The following is a 22,627-nucleotide window of genomic DNA, read 5'->3' as shown; positions in this document are numbered from 1 at the left end:
ATAACATGGGTGAACCTTGAAAACATGCTAAGTGAAAGAAGCCAGACACAAAAGGCCACATATTGTATGGTTATATTTCTATGAAATGTCTAGCATAGACTAACCTGTAGGAGCAGAAAGCTGATTAGTCATCACCAAGGACTGGGAAGAGGGGAAAATGAAGAAGGACTGCTTAATGGGTACAGAGTTTTCTTTTGGGGCACTGAAACTGTTTTGGAACTTGATAGAGGTGGTAGACTGTACAACAGTATAAGTATCCTAAATGCCACTGAATTGTACACTTTGAAATAGTTAATTTTATGTGAATTTCACATCAATTAAAAACAAACAAACAAACAGATTTCCCATTCCACGCAGTTAAGTGACTGTCCTTCTTGCACCTTTGCAGAATACTGGAGATTTTTTTCTCTGCTGAGGGTTAAACAGAAAGTCTCTTTCCTGGAGGACACAGGTTGTACATGATAGTGGGGATACCTACTGAAAAAAGAGGGATTAGATGACTATTTATATGCTGATGTAGAGGTCCTAGAGAGGACTAAATCTTCCATGCAGGAGATAGGGGAATTCTGACCTACTCAGGAGAAAATACCTAAAGAAACTAAGACCAGAGGTCCACAAGAAATGTACCAAATCACCATGTTATGAAGCCCACAATTGATAAACTTCACATATTTAAGCAAAGCACTTAGAGTCAGTAGACAGCCAAGGGTCACCTAGCATGTAAAGAAACTTACACTATTAAAGACAGATGGGGGGTAGTACAGAAGCCACTTGGAGGAAATGAAGACTATATAAAAGGAAGAAAAACTTTTACATCCTTAGAGAAATGAAAGATATTTCACTCATTTAAATGAAGTTGACGTAAAGTACAGTTCACCTTTTTTAGATGAGTTTTTAAATTCATCTGTGAATTTCAGTAAGCTTAAACCAGTCAGGTAACCACAACCAAGATAACAAGATTAAATCAAGATAAAGATTATTTTTATTAGGTCAATGGTTTTGTCCATATTTTTTTTTAAAATGTAATTATTAATTAGAGGATCAGGATCATTTATTGAAAGTACATTTTAATAAGCTTTATAATGAAAAAAAATCTTATTTGGAGTTGCTGAATGAAAAAAGCACAGGAAGTCTTATTTATCCTCCTCTGTTGCTGTGTGATGACAAGGGGAGGGGTAAAATGAGGGGCATATTGGACTTGACAAATAAAAATTTCTACTTTGGTATTCTTAGATAACAGAATATGGCAAACATTTAAGAGAATACAGTTTAGTCCAGTCATTTAAGCAGTATGTTTATTTGTTTCGGAAGCTCAGAGATTCTAGATATTTCATAGAACTGAAGACCAAAATGCACGGAACTCTTTTAATCCTTTGGATATAAGACACATTTTGCATGAGGGGGGAATGGTGCTTCCAGGGTCACTCCACATGGTTGTGTATGTAGTTGAGCCCTGTATATCCTGCCTGACCCTATGAGGTCTCTCCGGTTGCTTACAATTTAGCCCTCAGTCCGTGGTCCCCTCCTCTTCCCTCCTTTTGATGTAACTAACCTGTTTTTTTCCCTCTAATGCCTCACTTGTTCAATAGCAGTTTAGTTGTCTCCCTTTACACACTGAGTTACATTATTACTATTAAAAATTAAATTCCTGTATGGATTTTGTCCTGTTTTCATTGGTCTGTCTGATGTGCCACAGTGTCAAGACTGTCAATTACTGTAGCTAATGATGATACTTGCTTTAATCTTTCTTTAATTGCACTTTTCTTAGGCATTTCCTTTTTTCCATATACATTTTAGAGCCATTTAATTGGAATTCTGTTATATTGGCACCTTCATCCAAGTTCTGTACACTTTATTACTCATAGGCAAAATACACACACACAGAGTAAATGGATTGTCCTTCATGAAATTTTCTAATTGGCTGTTGATGGCATATGGTGCTGCATTAGTCGTTGTCTTGGTATCAACCAATTGAAATCTTGTTAGTTCTGATTTTTTTTTTTTTTCAGTTGATTTGCTTGGGTTTTCCAAACTAGTCAGTCATCAGGCACTTGGGTGGTTCAGTGGTTGGGTGGGCGTCTCCTTTGGCTCAGGGCATGATCTCAGGGTTCTGGGATTGAGTCCTGCATCAGGCTCCCCGCAGGGAGCCTACTTCTCCCTATGCCTATGTCTCTGTCTCTCTCTCAATCTGTGTCTCTCATGAATAAATAAATAAACTCTTAGAAAACAAAGTAGTCAGCCAACATCTGCAAATAATAATCTAGTTTCTGTCTTTTCGATAATTATGCCGCCTTTTTTTCCTTGTCCAATTGCATTGACTAGAATTTCCTGAGCAGTGGTGATTAGGAACAGATACAGAGATATGTTGACATCATGTGGGCAACGTGGTATTGGCATACGTTTGGATATACTACATTTAAAAAATATAGAACAGCTTCATTGAGATATAATTTACATAGTATAAAACCTGCCTGTTTAAAGTGTGTAAGTCAGTGTTTTTTTAGTACAGTCAAAATTGTACAACCATTGCCACTATCCAATTTTAGAACATTTTCATCACTCCAGATGGAAACCTAGCATCCATTAGCAATTGGTCCCCCTTGCCCTCTTACCCTCAGCTCCTGATAAATACTAATCTATTTTCTGTCTCTATGGATTTGCCTATTTCAGACATTTCATATAAATGGAATCATTACAAGATGCAGTCTTTGTAACTGGCTTCTTTCACATACCGTAGTGTTTCCAAAGTTCATTCACACTGTAGCATGTATCAGCACTTCATTCCTTCCCATTGCCAAATAATTTCCATTGTATAGGTATACCATAGTTTGTTCATTCATTCTTCTGTTAATGGATATTTGGGTTTTTACTTTTTTGGCTGTTATAAATAATGCTGCTATGAACATTCATGTACAAGATTTTACGTGGACATCTGTTTTCATTTTTCTTGAGTGTATACCACACAAGAGTAAAGATTGGGGGACATATGGTAACTATGCTAAACATTTTCAAGAATTTTTTTTTTTTACTTCTGTTGCTGTTTTCCTCACTATTTATTCTCTACCTCTTTCACTGTGTCCACCTTTTCTTCTCTATCTCACAATGTGAATATGCCCCCAAGTTTTGGGTTGTGACTCTTCCTTTCTCTTTGTTCTCTTTATCAACACTCCATAAAACTCCTTTTATGTGAGTTACCTGTCTCTTACTTTAAGGAATCTGTTGTCAGCCTAATCATTCTCAACCTACAGGTGTGTGTTACTACTGTTAATTAACTCCTTTCTTGCTTACCTTGCCAGCACCATCTTCTCTTGAAAGCCTGGACATAGAATTTCCAGTTCTACTTTATTTTTTTTAGTATTTTTTTATTTATTCATTCATTGGAGACACAGAGACAGGCAGAGACATAGGCAAAGGGAGAAACAGGTTCTCTGCGGGGAGCCTGATGCAGGACTTCATCCCAGAATCCTGGGATCATGACCTGAATTGCAGGCAGACTCTCAACCAACCACTGAGCTACCCAGGCGTCCCTCCAGTTCTACTTTAAACAATGTTTATATTCCCTCCCTCATGAACAAGAAAATCCTTCAAATAAACAATGTTCATTTTCCTTCTTCCTTCTATCTCCCATCTCTTCATGCTTGAGTTCTTATGCTCTGCAGAGTGAGTAGCACCTGAAGGTGAAATGCCAATTCTGGGAATATTAGGGTCTATGTAGAGGTTGTTTATTGGGGACAGTGTAACTCCAGAGGCCCTTAGGACTTTACTGGAAAATTAATATGTCATCTAGATACTATTATTTCCAGTTCATTGTTGCTGTGTTTAGCAATATCAGGATGCACAAAGGAGATGCTAGCAGTGAACCAATTAGGAGGGAACCAGGTAGAAAATATGTCAAAGTCCTTTTCTGTACTTAAATTGTTTTTTTAAATATGGAAATCTACTTGCACTTAACAAATTATACAACTGCACTACCAGTTTCTAAGTTTAGATGTTCATAATGTAGGTTTTCCTGAACAGGTAGATTTGAAAGATTTACCTCTTTTTTTGAATTTCTGATACTTTCCTGCAGTGAATGTTCTGATGCCTGTATCTTTCACTTGGTTTACTGTCATGGGTTGGGTTGTTGGGTTGTTTTTTTTTTTTTTTTTTTTTCTTTTTAATCTGAAAGTATTTTTTACAATGTATATATGTGTTTGAAAATCAGTCTTATTGGATTATGTTTTTAAAGGCTAGAATAAAGAAATGATCTTTGCTTTCAGAGACTATCAGATGTTTCCCTGGTGGCATCTATTCTCACTGTGTAATTATGCATGTGATTAATGGAGGGGAGCAGCTTCCCTGTAACCTGCAGTGCTTGCACTCATTAACCTTTTGTGAGGTTTAATAAGAAAGTGTATGTGAAGGCCTTGGAGGCTGGAGTCCGCCTCTTTTGGTGGGGATAGCAGATTGTATGATACCAGTTTATTACTCTCTAAGCTGGCTTTGCAAACTGCCATTGTCACTGTATGTTAGAAGTAATAATAAAATATATGAAAAAGACTTTGAATGACCATGCAGTGAACTGAGCACACAGAGTAAGTAGGTCTTATCTCTGATGAAGGTGGTACAAATCAGTGACAAGAGAATTCGACAGTCCCATGCAAGAGGTGGCATCTGTTGCCAGAGTTTGAACAGTTAAATAACACAAGAACAGGCATGGGATCTCCTTTGATAGCCTTAATGTTTTCACTAAATGAGTTTGTATTTCACCCAACTTTCTGTATGAGTAGATGACACTGACTAGCTTTCTCGCATTTAGAAAATGAAAGCTGTTTCTAAGGACCCCATGTAAAACTATATTACTTGGGGAAAGAAAAAAAAAAAAAGAGCTGCCCTTGGAAGCATCCTTAATATTCATACTAAATTTGTTTTCTCCAGCTAAATCTATCTTATAAGCTAAATTAGATATGAACTTTTGTTAACATTTTGTAAAAAAAAAAAAAAAGAGAGAAAGAGAGAGAGAAATGATGACCAAGGAAGAATGGACAACAGATAAGGTAATGTTAGAAGCTAACTCAAATCTCTTATACGTGGATTGTGCTGGTCAAGAAAGCAGTGTGATTTAGAACTGAATTTAGTGTGTCCAGAGACAAGCAGTTGTGACTCCGATCACTTCACAGTTAATCTTGCAGTCATATTTAAGGCAAAACAAGTGTGTTCACTAGCCAACTGACTTGGTCTCTGATTGGAGTAAAATATGATTCCATCGGTTACTCATCACTATCATGATCTAGTCCTAATAACATATTTGATTTGCAAATGTAGGTCATAATAAAGCAGGATTATTTAAAAGTAAAACAAATATATACTTGTTCATTTAGTGTGAGGTGCCCTGCTATGCTGTGTTTAAAGAATGAACAGGTGATTGTGTAAGTATAGCAAGTAAGCATTTTGTTTTTCCACTGTATTATCTTTTCAATCTGTTTGTGCTCAGAAATACCTACAGATTCTGGTAATAAAATTAATCCCGAAATTTTGCATTCACTTTTTTTGTGTGATAAAAGGGAAACTTTGATACTTAGTAGTTAAATTGTTGGTCTCTGTGTGGGAAAAGAGGGAAGGAATTAAATACTTACTTTATAAGGGACTAACATAAGTAATTATCTGGATACTGCTTTTCACATTAAGCCATACTCATTTTCTGTTTTTCAGTTTCCATAGCAAGGCGCGTACAAGACCCATTAGCTGAGCTGGTGAAAATCGAGCCGAAGCACATTGGAGTTGGAATGTACCAGGTAAAGCAGTGTGGGTCATTTACTTTGTGAAACCTGTCAATAGTATGCAGACTTGGCGTAGTCATTAAGTGTCGGTGGGAATAGCTTCCCATTCTCAGAGGTTACACGGTTGATGGGAAGGTAGTTAGGAGTTACATTATTAGGAAAGGAGGGAGTTTTTTTTTTTTTTTTTTTCCTGGTGTTTATGGTTTGGATCAAGATTTAGAATTGACTGTAGTCAGATTTTAAGACTATTAAAACATTAGATCAGACTAGTAACTTAATCCAGAGAGCCTCTCCCTTTCACATTATTCTAAAAAAGCAGAGGGAACAGAGCAAGGGGGATGGGTTGGCTCTTTGTGTAAGCCAGTATGAAATATTGATCTTTATTGACCATTCTGGAAGAAGCCTTTGGTACCTACTGTGCTTTATTTCTTTTTTTCTGTTTCCTATTTCGATTTGAGTATTATAATGAGTTTTTGGTCATTACCTAGTATGAGCTAGAGCCTTAGCAGTAATGGTAGTGGTGCTTGTTGTTGTTACTGTATTTTTAGTTCTTGAGGTTACGTGTGTTCATTGGGCAGTTGAAGACAACACTAAATCTTGGCAAAGTGAATCCATTGTAGCTTGTCTTCAGAAAGATCAAATTGAATTATTTTTCTCTTTGATGAAAGTCTGTTTAAAATCTGAAATAAAATAATATCTTCTGTGTAGTTTTCATGGGACTTGAGTGATAGGTTCTATACTTTTCTCTAAGAAATATATTAGGGCATGGAATCTGTGACCACTAGAAATGGAAGAGATGTTAGAAATCATATACCCCTACCCCTTCATTTGATGGAAAAGGAAGCTGCGTCCTACAATAGTTAGGATTTTTACCCAGAATCACACAGTGGCAAAGCCTGGACTAACCTGTCACATATTGGACTTAACTAGAAGTATTCCCATTTTATAGCAAGTTAGAGTAAAAGGATCTAGACCTTTGAGTTGACCTGTTCATTTGGGAAGGATAGTTGCTTAAGAGACAGATCTAGCTATACAGATAGATAGAAATGCCTAGTATGTAATGAGTATAACTGTTACAGTTTTATGATACAGGCATTGTAGTTAAGAGAAATTATAACTATTAATTTAAGATAAAGTTATAGAATGCCTGAGCAAAATAGTAGAACAAAGAAAAAGAAAGGAGAAGTCAGATTCCTAGAACCCAGACAGGTTACTAAGCTACTGACCCCCAAAGAAATCTTTACTAAATAGCAGAGACTTAACCTCTAGATTTATCAGAGATACAGCACTTAACATGAAAGAGTTTGGAATTTGTTCCAATAGCAGTGAGAAGAAATGGAAGAGCTTTAAGCAAGGGAATGATATGATCTTATTTGTATTTTTAAACATTGGCTCTGGCTAATCTTGGGACAGTAGCTTAGAAGGGAAAAAGAGAAGCAGTAAGACCAATTCAGAGGCTGTTATACTAGCTCAGGTGAGAGATGATGGGAGAAATGGAAAGAAGTTAAATCTATTTTGTAGGGACTACTTGGTAGTAAGTGGAGGAAAGGGAGTTGTTCAGAATTTGCTCCAGGGGTCCTGGTATGTGGCTAATGCCTGACTAGAGCAGATTTTGTGGGGATAAGATCAGTAATTCAGTTTTGGATGTGTTGAGATGCCTGTAAGAAATCCAAGAAATATCAAAAAGAAGTTGGATATGCAAGTCTGAGATTTAGAGGAATGGCCATTTAATTGGAGTACAGACTTTGGCAAATGATGACACTGAGAAAGTCATCAAGATGGTAACGCTGAACTTATGATATCCTTTACTTATGCTACCACTACTACTGGCATGTCCACAACTCCACCTTCTAGAAAATGACAGAGAAGGAGCACATACATATTTGTGTTCATATAAACATACTTACATGAAAAATTTATAACCTGGGAAAACAAGAAGGGGTTGGTGGATAAAATTTCAGAAATTCCTGAAAGATACTAAGAATGAGGAATCATATCCATGGGGATAAAACCTGGTAGAGCTGCAGCTCAAAATATACAGATCAATAGTGTTCTCAAACTAGAGTCATGTTTAAGTAGTGGGTAGGGAGCCTGTACTATTAGAAAAGGAGGTGCATATGGAATAAGTAGGCCCATAGTGACCCCTTCCCTCCATGTCCTGTGAATTCAAGCTCAAGCACTGGGTATAACCCTGAGACCAGAGAGAGGCTGGGAGATCCCTCAAGTAGCCTTGCTTGTCAGGAAGCTCAAGGAGTCTCCCATGCTGGGAAGACAAACTGCTGGCGCATACCTGACACCTGACATCATATCCCACATTCCCCACATTATCACTGGATTCAGATGATGGTAACAAAAAACAGCATACACAGACAAATGGGCGCTCTGGAATGATCTTCTGCTAAGAATCACTGAACATTGAAGAAAACTTACCATAGCAAAATGAGGCACCAAATGTAATAAGCAAAAAATAACAATGAAACCATGAATAAGCAGTAGACTTTGAAATAAGTAAAATGAATATTCACAGAGAGATAAGTGAGGTTATTGTATGTATAAAACAAACCAAGGATAGAATGAATTAATAAACCAGTCTTAGAATTAAAAGATATGCTTGTCAAGATGAAAAACAAACAAACTGACTAAATAGAATGGACATAGATAAAAAAACAAATTAATGAATTGAATAATCGAGTTAAGAGATTCTTTAGAATATAGTCTTAAATTGAGAAAAGTGGGCAGTGTAAACAAAAGGTCATATGATATAGAGGCCATTTTAAAGATTCAACATTCATCTCAAAGAAAATTCAACTAAAAAGAAATGGAGGAAAGTTATAATCACCGACATAATAGGAGGAGGTTTCAGCTGTAATGTGTGCAAGATACTTATAAAGAAAAAAGGAACCTTGACATTAGAAATTTGGAGAAAAATAGTTCCACACAAATGAAAAAGAAAGTCATAGTACTGCCAATATCAGACAAAATAGAATTTTAGGCAAAATGCATTGAACGGGTCAAGGAGGGATATTTCATATTAATGACAGTTTCCCAAGAAGATGTAATTGCCCTGAACATTCTATGTTATCTAACAACATAGCTTCAAAAAATGCCGTATTAAAGACTTCTAAAATTAGAGCAAGAGACCAATTCACTTTTTTTTATAAGTCTTAAAAGATTACAGTATATTAACACAAAGCATTTTAAAAACAGCTTTATTGAGTATAAACACATATTATACATACATACATATGTAAATTCACCTATTTAAAGTGTACAAGTCACTGAATTTCCATTCAGTGGGTTGTGAAACTATTATCACTAAGTTTTGAACATTTTCATCCCCCAAAGGAAACCCAGTGTCCATGAGCAGTCATCTCTACCACCCTGTCATCCCCAGCCCTAGGCAATTGATTACTCATCTACTTTATTTCTATAGATATGTCTATTCTGGATATTTCATTTAAATAGAATTATATAATATGTGGCCTTTTTGTAACTGGCTTCTTCCACTTATAATATTTTCAAGGTTCACCCATGCTGAAGCACAAGTCATTACTTCATTTCCTTTCTATGGGCAAATACTATTTCATTGTATGTGTATAATACCACATTTTGTCTATCCATTCATTGGTTGGTGGAAATTTGGGTTATTTCCGCTTTTTGGCTGTTATGAATAATGCTATTATGAACATTTTGTACACATTTTTAAGATATATGTTTTCACTTCTCTTAGATATATATGTAGAGCATGTTTGCTAAGTCATTTGACGCATAAAGCCAGATGATGAACTAGGGAAATTATTTGCCACAAATGTATATATCTACAAAACTATTTTATGGGGGATCCCTGGGTGGCTCAGTGGTTTAGCGCCTGCCTTCGGCCCAGGGAGTAATCCTGGAAACCCGGGATCAAATCCCACATCAGGCTTCCTGCATGGAGCTTGCTTCTCCCTCTGCCTGTGTCTCTGCCTCTCTTTCTCTCTGTATCTCTCATGAATACATAAATAAAATCTTAAAAAAAAACAAACTATTTTATTATTAAGGTTTGGTGTTTCCTTGTTGATTTGTATGCAATTATATGTTGGTATAAGTAAAGTATTTACAAAAGATATATAAAGAGCATCTAGACACCATTTATCTTAGATGAAATAAAATTTTTTCTTTATCAAAGAAACCCGTATTAAAGGGATATTATTTCAATCTAAAATTGAGTAAAGTTGCAATAAAATGACAAACATCTGTGCAAGTGAGGATACAGTGAAATGACCAACACTACTGATAGAAGTATAAATTGTTATTTCTAGCAAATAATACCAATCAAGATGCACTTTTAAAGAATACATCCCATTGACCTGGTAGTTCTCCCTTTAAGGATCTCTTCTAAGGCAGTATTAAGAACTATTGATATGATTTATATACAAGTTTGCTGATTAACAAAATTATTGGAAGCAACTACAAGAGAATAGTATATCCATTTGAAATGCTATACAACCATTAAAATATAGACTTTCAAAGAGGATTTAATGACATGAGAAATTGCTTTATTTTTAAATTGCAATGAATATTTTGATACAGAATAAAACCAATTTCTGTTTTAAAAATGTAGATATACATTTATATCAAAGAAAAGAAAACCCCGCTAGTGACTGGTATTTATATTTTTGTTGGTGTGATTAGTGGATTTTATTTTCTTCCTTAGTTTTTTCAAACTTTGTATAGTGAATATATATTAGGAAGAAATTGTTATAAAATATGTATCTATGTCCATATTCTAACCAATGGGCTGCTTCATTTTAAGCCTTGATACAGTAGACTTCCAGTATATCCAGAGTGGGACTGATTTCTTTTTAGTTCTTTAAGTTCTTTAGGAACCTCTAAATGCTTTTAGTATAAATTTAATATTTATATTTATTCTGATTTAAAATGCAAGTAACTGGATAAACATTGTTGATTTTAAAAATGAAAGCTATTCAAAGAAAAGAATGTTAAGTACTTAGATGAAATAATAGAAGCTATAATATTATTACTTCAATAGAAACTAAAATACTTTTGGTTTAATAACAGCTAAAATGCTAAAGGCAGCACTCCAATCCTTGTCTTAGAAAATGGGGAGACCTGATTTTAAAAACACATGCCTGTCATAATTTCTGGAGAGAGAGGCAGCCAGTGTGGTCGAATGACAACATATCCCTAACTGACCCCTAAAGACTTTGCTGGAAAGTGGCTTGGTGTTACTCCCAAGAAAACAGTCCAGGGTGAGAGCAGGATGATGCAGGATGATGCAGGGTTGGCTCTGTCGAGTTCTGTGGGACATGGGGAGTGTGGTTTAGCTTGGCCTTGTCATATCCTGAGAGCACAACTTAAGTAAGTTGGATTTACTTGCTATTTATTTCTTCTTTGGGCTGTGTTTTAGATACTTTTGTGCTCATTAACACCTCCATTTGTTAATGAGCATGCACAGTGAAGTAGGAAAGACAAAACAGTCCTCTTCCTCCTTTCGTGCCTGTTAGATCATTTGATGATGTTAGAGAACAAAATTGTGTTCCAAAATGAGTTTTTGGAAACCTTAGTGAATTTTCTATATCCAGGCATCTTTATTACTCATTATTATGGATAAAGGAGAAGACACTGTAAAAAGGAAAATCATCTTCCCAGATGAATTTTTCATGGTAAAACCTCAAAGGTGGGAATTTGTATTTTATTTCCCTACCCACTCCGTGGGATCAGTTATGAGTAAAAATTAAAAAACAACTCTTCAGTGGTGATATTATTATAGTTTTAAAAACTGTTTTATAGGTAACATGGAGGGATTATGAAATGTAGTTTTAGTTTAGGTCTGTAAAAGTTAATAAGACGACTCTGTTTCATTTTGCTTGCCCAAATCCTTTTAAACAACTTAATCCCTTAATTATTTGTTATTGTAGAGTGGGATACAGGAAAGAGTCTTCCCCATGGACATTCACTTAGATGATTTTTACCTGGATTTTTGCCCCCTTATACCGAAACAATATTTTGGAATAGATAAAACACAAAAGTATAACATGGAGGAAATTTGTTCTAAAAATCAGACATCACAGAGATGAGTTCCCTGACAAAATGTCTTTACAATCTTGTCCCTTAACTGTAAGTCCCAGCATATGGACCTATTTGAATCTTGTGCTTTACCCAGTGTTATAAATGAAATCAAACTTAGCCTCACAATTCAGATATTTCATTTATTTGTGACCGCAACTGAACCGTTTTTGTAAATGAACAAGTACAAGTAATTGACCTTGACTGGTAGTATAAATAAACTCCTCTATCAGAATTTATTAATTATTCTTTAAACTTAGTTTTAAAATCTCTATTCTGGGTGCTTTTTTTTTTTTTTTTTTCCACTTCAGGATGAAAACGCTTCTTTTTGTTGGAGTATTAGGCTTCAGTTTTCTCAGGTTCTTAGAAATCACCAACAATGTAATAAGTCATGTATATACACACACACCCTAGTATAACACCATACTTATCTTTAAAAGAAATGTGAGATGTTAGTATGATTTGAAGAAATTTTTACCAATAATGCCTTAAGTTATTAACAATGAAATATTTGATTATCTTTTGTTTGCTTACTCTTTGTATGTCATTGACCTTGGAAAATGAAACTAGATCAATTTCTATTTCTACTCAAGTTCACCTTTTAGTTTTCATACATTAGCACAAAGTTCTAGTAGTTCTAAAACATTAAGCTATTTTCACAGCGTTTAAAACTAGTAATTATCATAGATGATTAAAAAAAATTACACATGACATTTAAAGTACTTCCATAAAGGAAAAGATTAATACATGTTAACTGCATTAGAATCTAAAACATCTTTGAATAATAAAATAATATATAGAAAATCTACAGACTGGGAGAAGGTATTTGCAACACATATAACCTATAAAGGACCAAAAAATATAAAGACCTACAAATCAAGAGGAAAAAAGAGCAGTTCAACAGAAAAATAGGCAAGGGATATGAATAGGCAATTGACAGAAGCAGAGGCCAAAAAACCACAAAAATATTTTTTAAATGATCATCACTTTCACTGGTAACTGGAGAAATGAGAAATGCGAACTAAAGCCACTATAGAAAACCTTTCAGGTTGTCACAACTTAGTCTGACAATTTGGATGTTAGCAACCATGTGGAACATTGGGAATCTTGTATATAACTTGTAGAAATATAAAATGATCCAACCTCTTTGGAGAGTAATTGGACATTAATAAAGTTGGAGATGGGGATTCTCTTCTAGTTAATAATTCTGTTGCTGTATGTACATAGCCTTGGGAGTTTTCTCAAATGTGCACAGGCTGATATTTATTAGAAATTCATTGAAGCACTATTTATAGCAGTGAAAATTTGGAAACTATGTTCATCATCCAGAAAACAGAAAAATAAAATATAGTATACCCAGACAGTAGAATATTACATGGAAGTGAAGATAACCAAATTAGAGCTATCTGTATTAGTATAGATAATCTTCATAATATAAAATATTAGGAGAAAAAGCAAGTTCTAGAATATATACAGTATTTTATGGTATAAAATTTTAAGATATGAAATATAATACTGTGTACTATTTGTGAATACCAATATATATAATAAGAATATAGAAGTAAGCACTGGAATTTATGGTTGTGGTTACCCTGGGTGGAGCATGGGATGGGAGAATAGGAACTGGGAGAGGTATACCAGGAGTTTCAACTGTATTTATAGTGTTTTTGTTTGAACTGTATTTATAGTTTTTAGTTTCTTAAGTTGTTTGGTGGTTAATGGTGTTCCTTATACACTATAAATTTTTGTTAAATAAATAATAATTTTATAAAAAGATGCAGGAAACCTTGGTCAGGTGGTAAGGGTGTTTTATTTCAAGAACTTTGGCTTCCAATTGGTTTTAATTTCTTCCTTATATTTGTGTGTGTGTATGTGTGTGTGTGTGTGCGTGACAATGAGGATTTATATAGTCAGGAAAAAAAAGCCATTTTCAATTTTTAGTGAAAATGAAAGCAAACCACACTTAATATTAAAGTACATTTTTCTTTGTAATATTCCTTGAAATTTTCATCTTTAAGACCCTAATTTTGCACCAAATCAAATACTTTTTAAAAAGATCTATTTAAAAAAAAATAAATAAAAGATCTATTTATTTTAGAAAGAGGGTAGTGGAGGGCAGAGGTAGAAGGAGAGAGAATCTTTTTTTTTTTTTAAATATTATATTTATTTATTTATATATTCATTCATTCATTCATTCATTCATTCATTCATGAGAGACACAGAAAAAGAAGCAGAGACATAGGCAGAAGGAGAAGACTCGATGTGGGACTCGATCCCAGGACCTCAGGATCAAGACCTGAGCCAAAGGCAGACACTCAACCACTGAGCCACCCAAGTGTCCCAGGAGAGAGAGTCTTAGCTAACTCCACTCTGAGTGTGGATCCCAACCCAGGGTTCAGTTTCATGACCCTGAGATCACCACGTGAGTCAGAAGCACCAAAAATCAGATGCTTAACCAACTGTGCCCCTCAGGTACCCCTCAAACACTTTTTAATGCAAAATTCTAGCACTATCTTTAAATTTTTTCTTCATTTCACAAATATGGATTTTTCTTCTGTGGATTTTAAAAATATTGTTTGATCCCATTGTTTGAAATGGTCATTTCAGAGATATGGCCTAGGACAAAACTGTGGGTGATTATCTTTCTAGTGCTTATTTGCAGGGCAGAGTTAGGTAGAATCAATGTTTAAGGAATTGTAGTATAATAATGGTATTGTAATATAACTAGCATTCATTCTATACTGTTTTCTTTTCACCACTAACTACTCCCCCAACACACTCCTAAATTATGTAAATTAGGAACCTTGAGATCAAGCAAGGGAGCTTTTAAAAATAACTATCCTAGGCCACATCCTCAGAGATTTTCATTTAATTGGTCTGGAGGGTGGACCCAGACATCAACATTTTAAAATTCTGTAGATGGTTCTAATATACAGGCCATTTTGAGAACCATTCCTTCATAAAGTATGATTCCTGGACCAGCAGCATTAGTATCACCTGAGAACTTGTTAGAAATGCATATTCTTGCACCCACTTCCCAGGCTTATAGAATCACAAAATCAGGGGGTGTTATCAAGCTTGAATGTACGTATAAAACCCTTTGGAATCTTGTTAAAATGCAGATTCTGGTTCAGTTGGTTTAGGGTGGGGCATGAGATTATTTATTTATTTATTTATTATAAATTTGTTTTTTATTGGTGTTCAATTTGCCAACATATAGAATAACACCCAGTGCTCATCCTGTCAAGTGCCCACCGCAGTGCCCATCTACGTTTCTTTAAACTCCTATACCTATGCTGTTGGTCTGAGGATTCACCTTGAGTAACAAGAGACCCTACTGATAGCTTCTTGGGCCCCAACCCAGGCCCATTGAATCAGAATCAGATTTTAACAAGATTTCCAGGTATTTTGAATGCACATTACACTATATGCAATGCAAGAGGAAAATCAGGATATGCCAAAATGTAAGGGATACAAGAATTTGAAGAAGCAAAAATCAATATTGTATAACACTGCAAAAATAAAGGTAGGATACTGAAAATGTGCTTTCATGTATAATTTTTTAAAATGGTGGTGGTGGCCATAATAATAGTTTCATTGGAGTTAGGGAGGCAGAGGTGAGATAAGCAAATTGAAGGCTGAATGAAAGATGCGGACTTAGAGACAAATGTATACAAATCTCTAAGGAAGAGAGGTTTTTAGGAGAGCAGGATTTGAATGTGCTGAAATACTGATAGGAATGAGTTATAAGTAGTTAGAGAGAAGTCGAAGATCCTGGAGAGGCAGAGGCTGGTTGCCTGAGGAGATGATGCTCAAAGCTTACCTAATGAAGGAAATAGACAAGACGAGTTCAGTAAAGAGAAGTTCCCAGAGTGGCAGGTGGCTGGAAAGAGGTGGAAGAGAACAGGACTGGGAGGGCTTGCTACCCTACCTGGATAGTTTTACTTTTCTGTGAAGTAGGAAGCTCCAGTTCTATACCCCCTCTTCTCCCAGAAGAACAGAGAATTTTTTAATTTCTGAAATCATTGTATTAATTTTCTTTACTGTCTGTCTCGTCTAATGGAATGTAAACGCTTATATGAGGACAAGGTATTTCCACCTCTGTATCCACAGCTCCCATGACCCCTCACATGATGGATATTCAGTATGTATTTGCTGAGTGAATGAATGGTGAAGTGTTGGTATAGTTGGTCTTTTATTCTATTTTTTAACTCTTTTGTGAACACACCATAAAATTTTGTAGCCTCTCACTGAAAATTTTTGTGAGGTAAGCCTGAAATTTGAGTTACTAGTATTTTTTTTTCAAATCTCTTTTCTGGCAAAGTGAGAATTTCAGAGCAGAGAACCATTAGTGTAGCCAAGTGGTTGCAGTGAGATGACTGGAAAGTGAAGAAGGGTTGCTGTGGCCAAAGAAACTAGAGTTCCTCAATTTAACACCTATTGCTCCATTCCTTTCTCGCCCTACAGTGCACATTCTATTCTCAAGGGAGGTAATTCTCACAGAGACAGATTAGGGAGAGCACTTAGAGAGGAATGTTCTTTGTGACAAAATGAGTCCATCAGTCCTTTCAAAGGACCTATAATTAGTTAATACAGTGTAGTATCTATCAAAGACAAACCTTTGTGGCAGTGGCACTCGATGTAGAATCTTTAAAGTGAAATTACCTACTAAAACCTAAGTTTATGAAAGTTCTTAATTTTATCTTTGTTACCACAAAGCCCTAAGGAAGTTTTGATTATGTCTAATATTATGTGTGGATGGATAGTCTACAGGCTAAAAATACTGGAGTGGAATAAGATTATTCTAAAAATGTTTAATTCTGACATTCAAAGAGATTTTACTTTCTGTTTTGCTGAGTATTTGCATATAATTAGTGTGGATAATAAAAGAGCATCTAGGATGTATTTCTTAGTGCAAAAAACTACTCTATCTCTGTAACACAATAATGTTCATTTAAGAAACCCAAATATGTAAGATAGTGCTAGATAATTATAGCAATCAGGAAGAGAAATAAAATGTGTAAATATTAGGAGGACCACTTCTGATAATTTAAAAACTATATTCTGAATACCTGATATCTGATAGTATTAACGAATATTCATGAACTCAGTCTTTATATATGTGTGTTGGGGTAGGTGTTGATCATGGTCTTTAAGAATAGTACAGATAAATTACTTGTAAGATTATATTCTATTTTAAATTCAAGAGGAAGACATCATCATTATCACAGTAACAGGATGCCTTAAATTCATAATCCTGTAGAAGGGGCTGTGAAATTAATAGAATTTAGGTAAGATGTGAAATGTGCCTGCAAAGTGATTATAATCTGATACAGAGACAGGAAAGCTGGCCTCATTAAATTATGGCATGAGTTCACTGATGGCACATTCTTGCCCTAGATCTCCCTTATGCTGTGGTTGGTTGAATCACAGTGTCCTTCTTTCTGGTGATCATGGAAAGGATTCTAAGGGGAAAAGTCTATACTGAGGAAAAATTCTATTGATGAGAGGGTTTTTTTGGGGGGGAGGGTTTACTCTCAATAATTTTAAATATGATTACAGGTAAGAAAAGTTAATTTACCTGAATTTGTATAGGGTGAAGATTATTTCCTATTCCACAAAAGGAAATGCATGTGTCACTTGTCCTCTTGAACAACTAACTTTAGAAGGTATCTTTGGTTTTAGGTGAGATTAGTGGGCTAGTTGGCTGCCTTCTTTGTGCACTGTTAACTCTAGTGATGTATTTTCTTTAATAATCCAGATCAGGATCCCAGGCTGTTTATTGTATAGCATTATTAAAAAAAAATGTATTTCCCTTTCAAATGTATAATTGAAAGGGAGAATTTTCTTTTGACATATACAAGGCTTTTGTTTCATTATTTATTTGGAATAAATGGGGCCAGACGGTATGAGTGCAGTTAGGTTTTGTTGGAGGGGAGCTTGCAAAGACTTTTTGAGGCATGATGTGCAAGTGAGTGTTTTCAAATCTCAGAGGTGTGATTATGTCATAACAGCCATAACCTCTGGGCTTGCTTTATTACGTTTATTAAAACAAATCTGTATGGGGGTGCTATGTATATTTTGGTGATGAAGGAAATGAGGTGGTTAATTTATTATGTGAACAGCACTTTCAGCTAACCACAGCGTGATTCACTGAGAGAACGGTGGAAAAGCCTCACTCTAGAAATGACTGCTTTTTGATTTGTGGACCATAACTTTCAACACCAGAGCATGAAGTTTATCTACAAAATGGTTCTCTCTCTGTCCTTTTTTTTTTTTTTTTTTGTAATGTTTTTGTCCAATTTTAAACTTGAAATTTTTTCCTTCATTTTATTTTGGGCATTTACTGAATATGAATGATCTAAAATAAAAAAAGTCCTTGCCAGCAAGTTAAGGGGAAAAAATAAAAGAAAGGGATTGATGTGTTGGGCATTAGGGAAGTTGGTAGTATCTTTATGGTTCCCAAGCAGCCCACACATACCTCCCAGGAGGACTTCACAAAATAAATCAACATTCTAGACCTTCAACCAAAGAAGGTGACTACCTGGTACCAAATACGAGTTAAGGAAAACTAAGGAACCTATTGTTTTTCCCTTTTGTAGGATGTGTTTATCAACATACTATATTAGAATACTATAATGGAAAAGGAACTCAATCTCATGCAAAGAAGTCTGACAAACGTTTGGAAGTGAGGGTTGACTGTGGGAAGAGGTGAGGATGTAATGCCACATAGAAGTACACACACTGTGGAATGGAATCAAAAGAAGACCTGTCCATCTAACGAGCAGATAGGGTATAAAGCACTTGTTGTATACTCATAAACAGCCCTTGCAAGACCAAGAAAAGTTTGTTTTCTCTGGAATTATGCTATAGCCAGCATCATGTGGTGATGTGAACCTGCCGAGAGAGAGAGAGAGAGAGAAAGAGAAAGAGAGAGAGGAAAATAGGTCATCTTCCTGCCAGTATTTCTGAAAGCCCCCCTTCATTTTCCAGATGTGCCACGTACCAGCCATTCACAAACAGAAAGTCTTGGAAATCAGTAAGGCACTTAAATGGTAAGAATTAATTAGAGCATTTTATATTGGGGATATTACAAGGCTCCATGAAAAAGGATGGAAATCAGTTTTCTATTTTATCTCTGCTGCTTTGGAGTGGCATACCACATTTCTTCAGAGTCCTCAATTTGCTCTAAAAATTATGTCATTCCCTCATAGCACTTCCCCAGAGAGTTGGCAAAGACCAGGAGAAACATTATTTGTGTAGTTTAAAGACAGAGTGTAGAGGAGGGAGGTCCAGGCCTGTGGTTTATGTAAACAGGGTAGACTGGAAGGGGGCACTGACACCCCTGGTTAGGTTATTACTCAGCCATCATGAGCAGTCAGTCCCAGTGAAAATGTGTCCTCTTTGAGACTGCTTCAGCCACGGTGATTAGTAATAACCATCCATAGCCCTAGACTGCAATAGAAATTTAATTTTAAAAGTAATTGGATTATAGGCAAAACTTCATTTTAGTGATATTGGTTGGGGCTCTCGAACTTTTGAGATATCCTTGCTAGGAGAATGAAACTATGTTTTGGACATTCCAAGAGACATTAGGTCTGATACCACCTAAGCTAGCATTTTTAACTTATTCAAAGTGGGTTTATTTTCATAGTGGTTTGGTTACTTTTTAGAAGATTGAAATTTTTAAATCATTCTTGGGAATTGGCTTTGAAAGTCTGTGACCCTGCCTTCCCAACAAAACGCCCATCACAAACTCATGCAGAGGGTAACAGTGATTTCAAAAGTGTGGATAACAGAGAAACCTTCATTCCAGGTGTGCCCTTCATTTTCTCTGCCTTCTTCAGCATTTTCTCCTACGGAGTCCTTTTGCTTCTGTGCCTCTTTCCTTGTCTCCCTTCCGACCTCCTGTGAGCTGCTTTTTGAAGACATAGTTTGTTTCCTAGTTCCTCACTCAGGGCCCCTCCCTTCATATGGTGTGAAATAGAACCAGGCTTTTAAAAAAATGATTGTACCCTCATTTACGATTTGAAACCTACTCAGATATGTGTTGACAAATTTAGGCAACTTGGAGTCTTTCAAAATACAGATGTATGAGCATGTTACCCAAGTAGCATTAGCTGAACACAGATTCTGATGGCAGCAGAATACAGAAGATAGCCAGCCCAATATGCTAGACGGTAAGAGCATGATTTTAAATAAAATAAAGTGCTGATTGTGAGACAGGAGATAATCCCCTTGAAGAGAAATGCTATATTTATCATTAAGTTTGCAAAGGAAATGTGGGTTCTAGGTTAAAATACTTGGTTAGTTGTATCTTGGACACCTAACTATGCTCACTGATATATATTCCTTTTTGTATTTGGGGAGTTAGAATTCAGGATGTGTTTAATCAAAATTTCCCCAAGAGGTAAAGCTTCTGCATAAATAGGGAGCCTGCCTTAAACTGAAATTGCATGAATATTCTAACTGGCCCCCCCTCCTCGTTTCAATGTAGTACAGTGGAAAAAAACACAGAGCCCCAGGGCAGCAAAGGGAACTGTGGTCTTATCTTGGTTTAGCTACATTTGCTGTATGACTTTGGGAAAGTAATTGTACTTCTTTATGCCTTGTTGGAAAATAAAATAAGGTTGCCTATATGCTTTCTCAAAGAATGTCAAAAGGAAATACCATACATGTATTGAATAAAAAGGAAAGCAAAAAAGATGTGAAAGTGCCTGAAGGTGCAAATATGAAGGTGAATTTATTTCATATGATGGGATCATCAAACAGATCCTATTTATATTTACATTGGTGGTTTGTTTTTTTGTTTTTGGATTTTTAGCCTTTGATGTTAAGTTTTCATCTATTCCTATCAATTCACATGCTAAGCTTATCAAGTATTCCTAGAATCACTTAACTTCAAGTTACAGGGGACCTTATAGTTCACACTGGCAGATATAAGTGTTCACTCCCTTCTGCTAAAAGGGAAGACGGAAGAAGCTGCAGGGAAAGCTTCCAGAACAAAGGATCAGAGTGACGGGATTGCTGTGGTCATGATCCAGGAATGAGGAAACAGGCCCATTGCCGGAGCTGCCTCTTATAAATAGCAATGACAGGACGTGTTGCACAGGGAAAGATAGGCATTTGAAGTTGAATTGAAAAGTACACTTTAAACTTCTGTTAGTGATTACCTACAGAATTTTTTTTGTAAGTCTATAGTGCTTTACTTGTTATCCTTGTGTATCCGATTCTTCTGTTGTGGTTTGCATCTAATGTTTAAATTGACTCAGTATTTCGGAGGTGGGAGGGGACGAGGGTGGAATAGTTAAAAACAAACACAACAGCAACAACAGAAACAAACTCCTTAGTTTGTTGGGATGCACGATCTAGTTATGGGTTGTCAATAAGAAACAGCTGTTTGTTTGTTGACAGCCCGCCTTGCCTCTCCCATAATCAAGCTGTTTCTCATCATATAATTACCAGCTCTTTAGTATTTGAGGCTTGTTGTGGATTTATAGTTGGTTATATAACATTTGCCAAAACGTCATAGTTTAGATAAAAAATTAGTGATTCCCTTGTAGTCATTCTACTGAAATATGAAAGTGGGTTGTAATAAAAGAAAGATGCCTGAAGAACCTTCTGAAATTCATTTCAAACTTAAGGGAACGTAGAGGGTGTTGTGTGTGTGTTTTCTAAGGAGGGAGTATCACTGTAACTCCTGCCCGTCTCGTAGACTCTGTCGCCAATCAGAAAAGCATTCAGTGCTCTTTTCAGGAGTGAAGTTAAGCAGCACAGCTGTGGGTGGTAGGATCGATTTCGTTCTGATCCAGAAGGACATGGTTTCGTTCTTCTGTTCCTGTGTTCTTTCTTCCTTTCTTTTCTTTCTTCTCTGTCTTCTCAAAATCCTGTTCTGATGTTGAAGCCAGGAATGAAAGGAAATAAACTCAAATTTAAGTTCTCTGAGAGTCCAAGGTGATGTTTCAGCCTCCTGGGTAGCTTTATTTGCCAAATCAAAGCTGAGTGTGCCTCCTACTGTAAAGAGAACCTGTCTAGGACATTTTATACACAGACCCCTCTTCAATCTGGTTTATGTGAGTGAGGTGCTTTTTGAAATGAGGGTAACCTCTGTTTTAGGAAAACAAGCCAGAAAGGTAAAGTTTTGATTGCTCCATTTAGTTCTACTCTTCGAAATAGAGCAAAAATGTTTCCTAATCATGCTTAAGTCACAGCTTATCTTGGAATGAAAATTTCTGTCCTTAATTAATCTTTTCATAGTACAGTTACTTCAAAAAATCCCTGAAGATTAAAGACTATACTGTTACTAATTTTTATTTTCATAGACTCCAAAGTAATGTCACAATTTCTCTTTCCTTTGATAGGTTTAAAATTATAATGGAATTTAGAATATTTTTAGTACTTTTCTCTAGGCATTACATAATTTTTTCTCCATATAAATGTTTCTCTTGAGAGATAAAATACTATGGGAGTAGTAAGTGCTTTTTTTGATAGTGTGGCTAGGAAAAGGGAATACTTGAAAATGTGTTTAAAGTGAAATTTTGAGGAGAAATGTATATTTTATATGCGGATAGTCTTTATTTCTATTTTTTGCCTGGGTTCATACTGTATCTTTCATCAGAAGCCCACATCTACTCTTTTCTAAAGTGTAAGTCACAGAAATATTTTACTGTACCTTAAATGTTTGCTCTCTTATAGCCAAATGGTCCCAAATGTCAGTGGGAATTTGACTGACAGTGATTTCACTAGGTGGCCAATGACAGTCAGTATGTAGGATTATTACCAGAATATTAAATGTTTTG

At 35.7% G+C, this 22,627-nt stretch overlaps 1 protein-coding gene across 4 annotated transcripts in view; it reads left to right on the top strand.

The window, feature by feature from the left end:
- The window catches only part of SRBD1 (S1 RNA binding domain 1), a 193,762-nt gene that overhangs the window by 108,074 nt on the left and 63,061 nt on the right, over positions 1–22,627 (top strand). For all 4 annotated transcript variants that reach the window (XM_025992583.2, XM_072741202.1, XM_072741203.1 and 1 more), the window contains one exon: positions 5,692–5,774. In XM_025992583.2, the coding sequence (XP_025848368.1) occupies positions 5,692–5,774 (83 nt within the window). The remainder of the gene's footprint in view (positions 1–5,691; positions 5,775–22,627) is intronic.

This window comes from Vulpes vulpes, chromosome 16 (genome assembly GCF_048418805.1).
Source record: "Vulpes vulpes isolate BD-2025 chromosome 16, VulVul3, whole genome shotgun sequence".
NCBI lineage: Eukaryota > Metazoa > Chordata > Mammalia > Carnivora > Canidae > Vulpes > Vulpes vulpes.
This window is presented reverse-complemented; position numbering and strand designations above follow the sequence as displayed.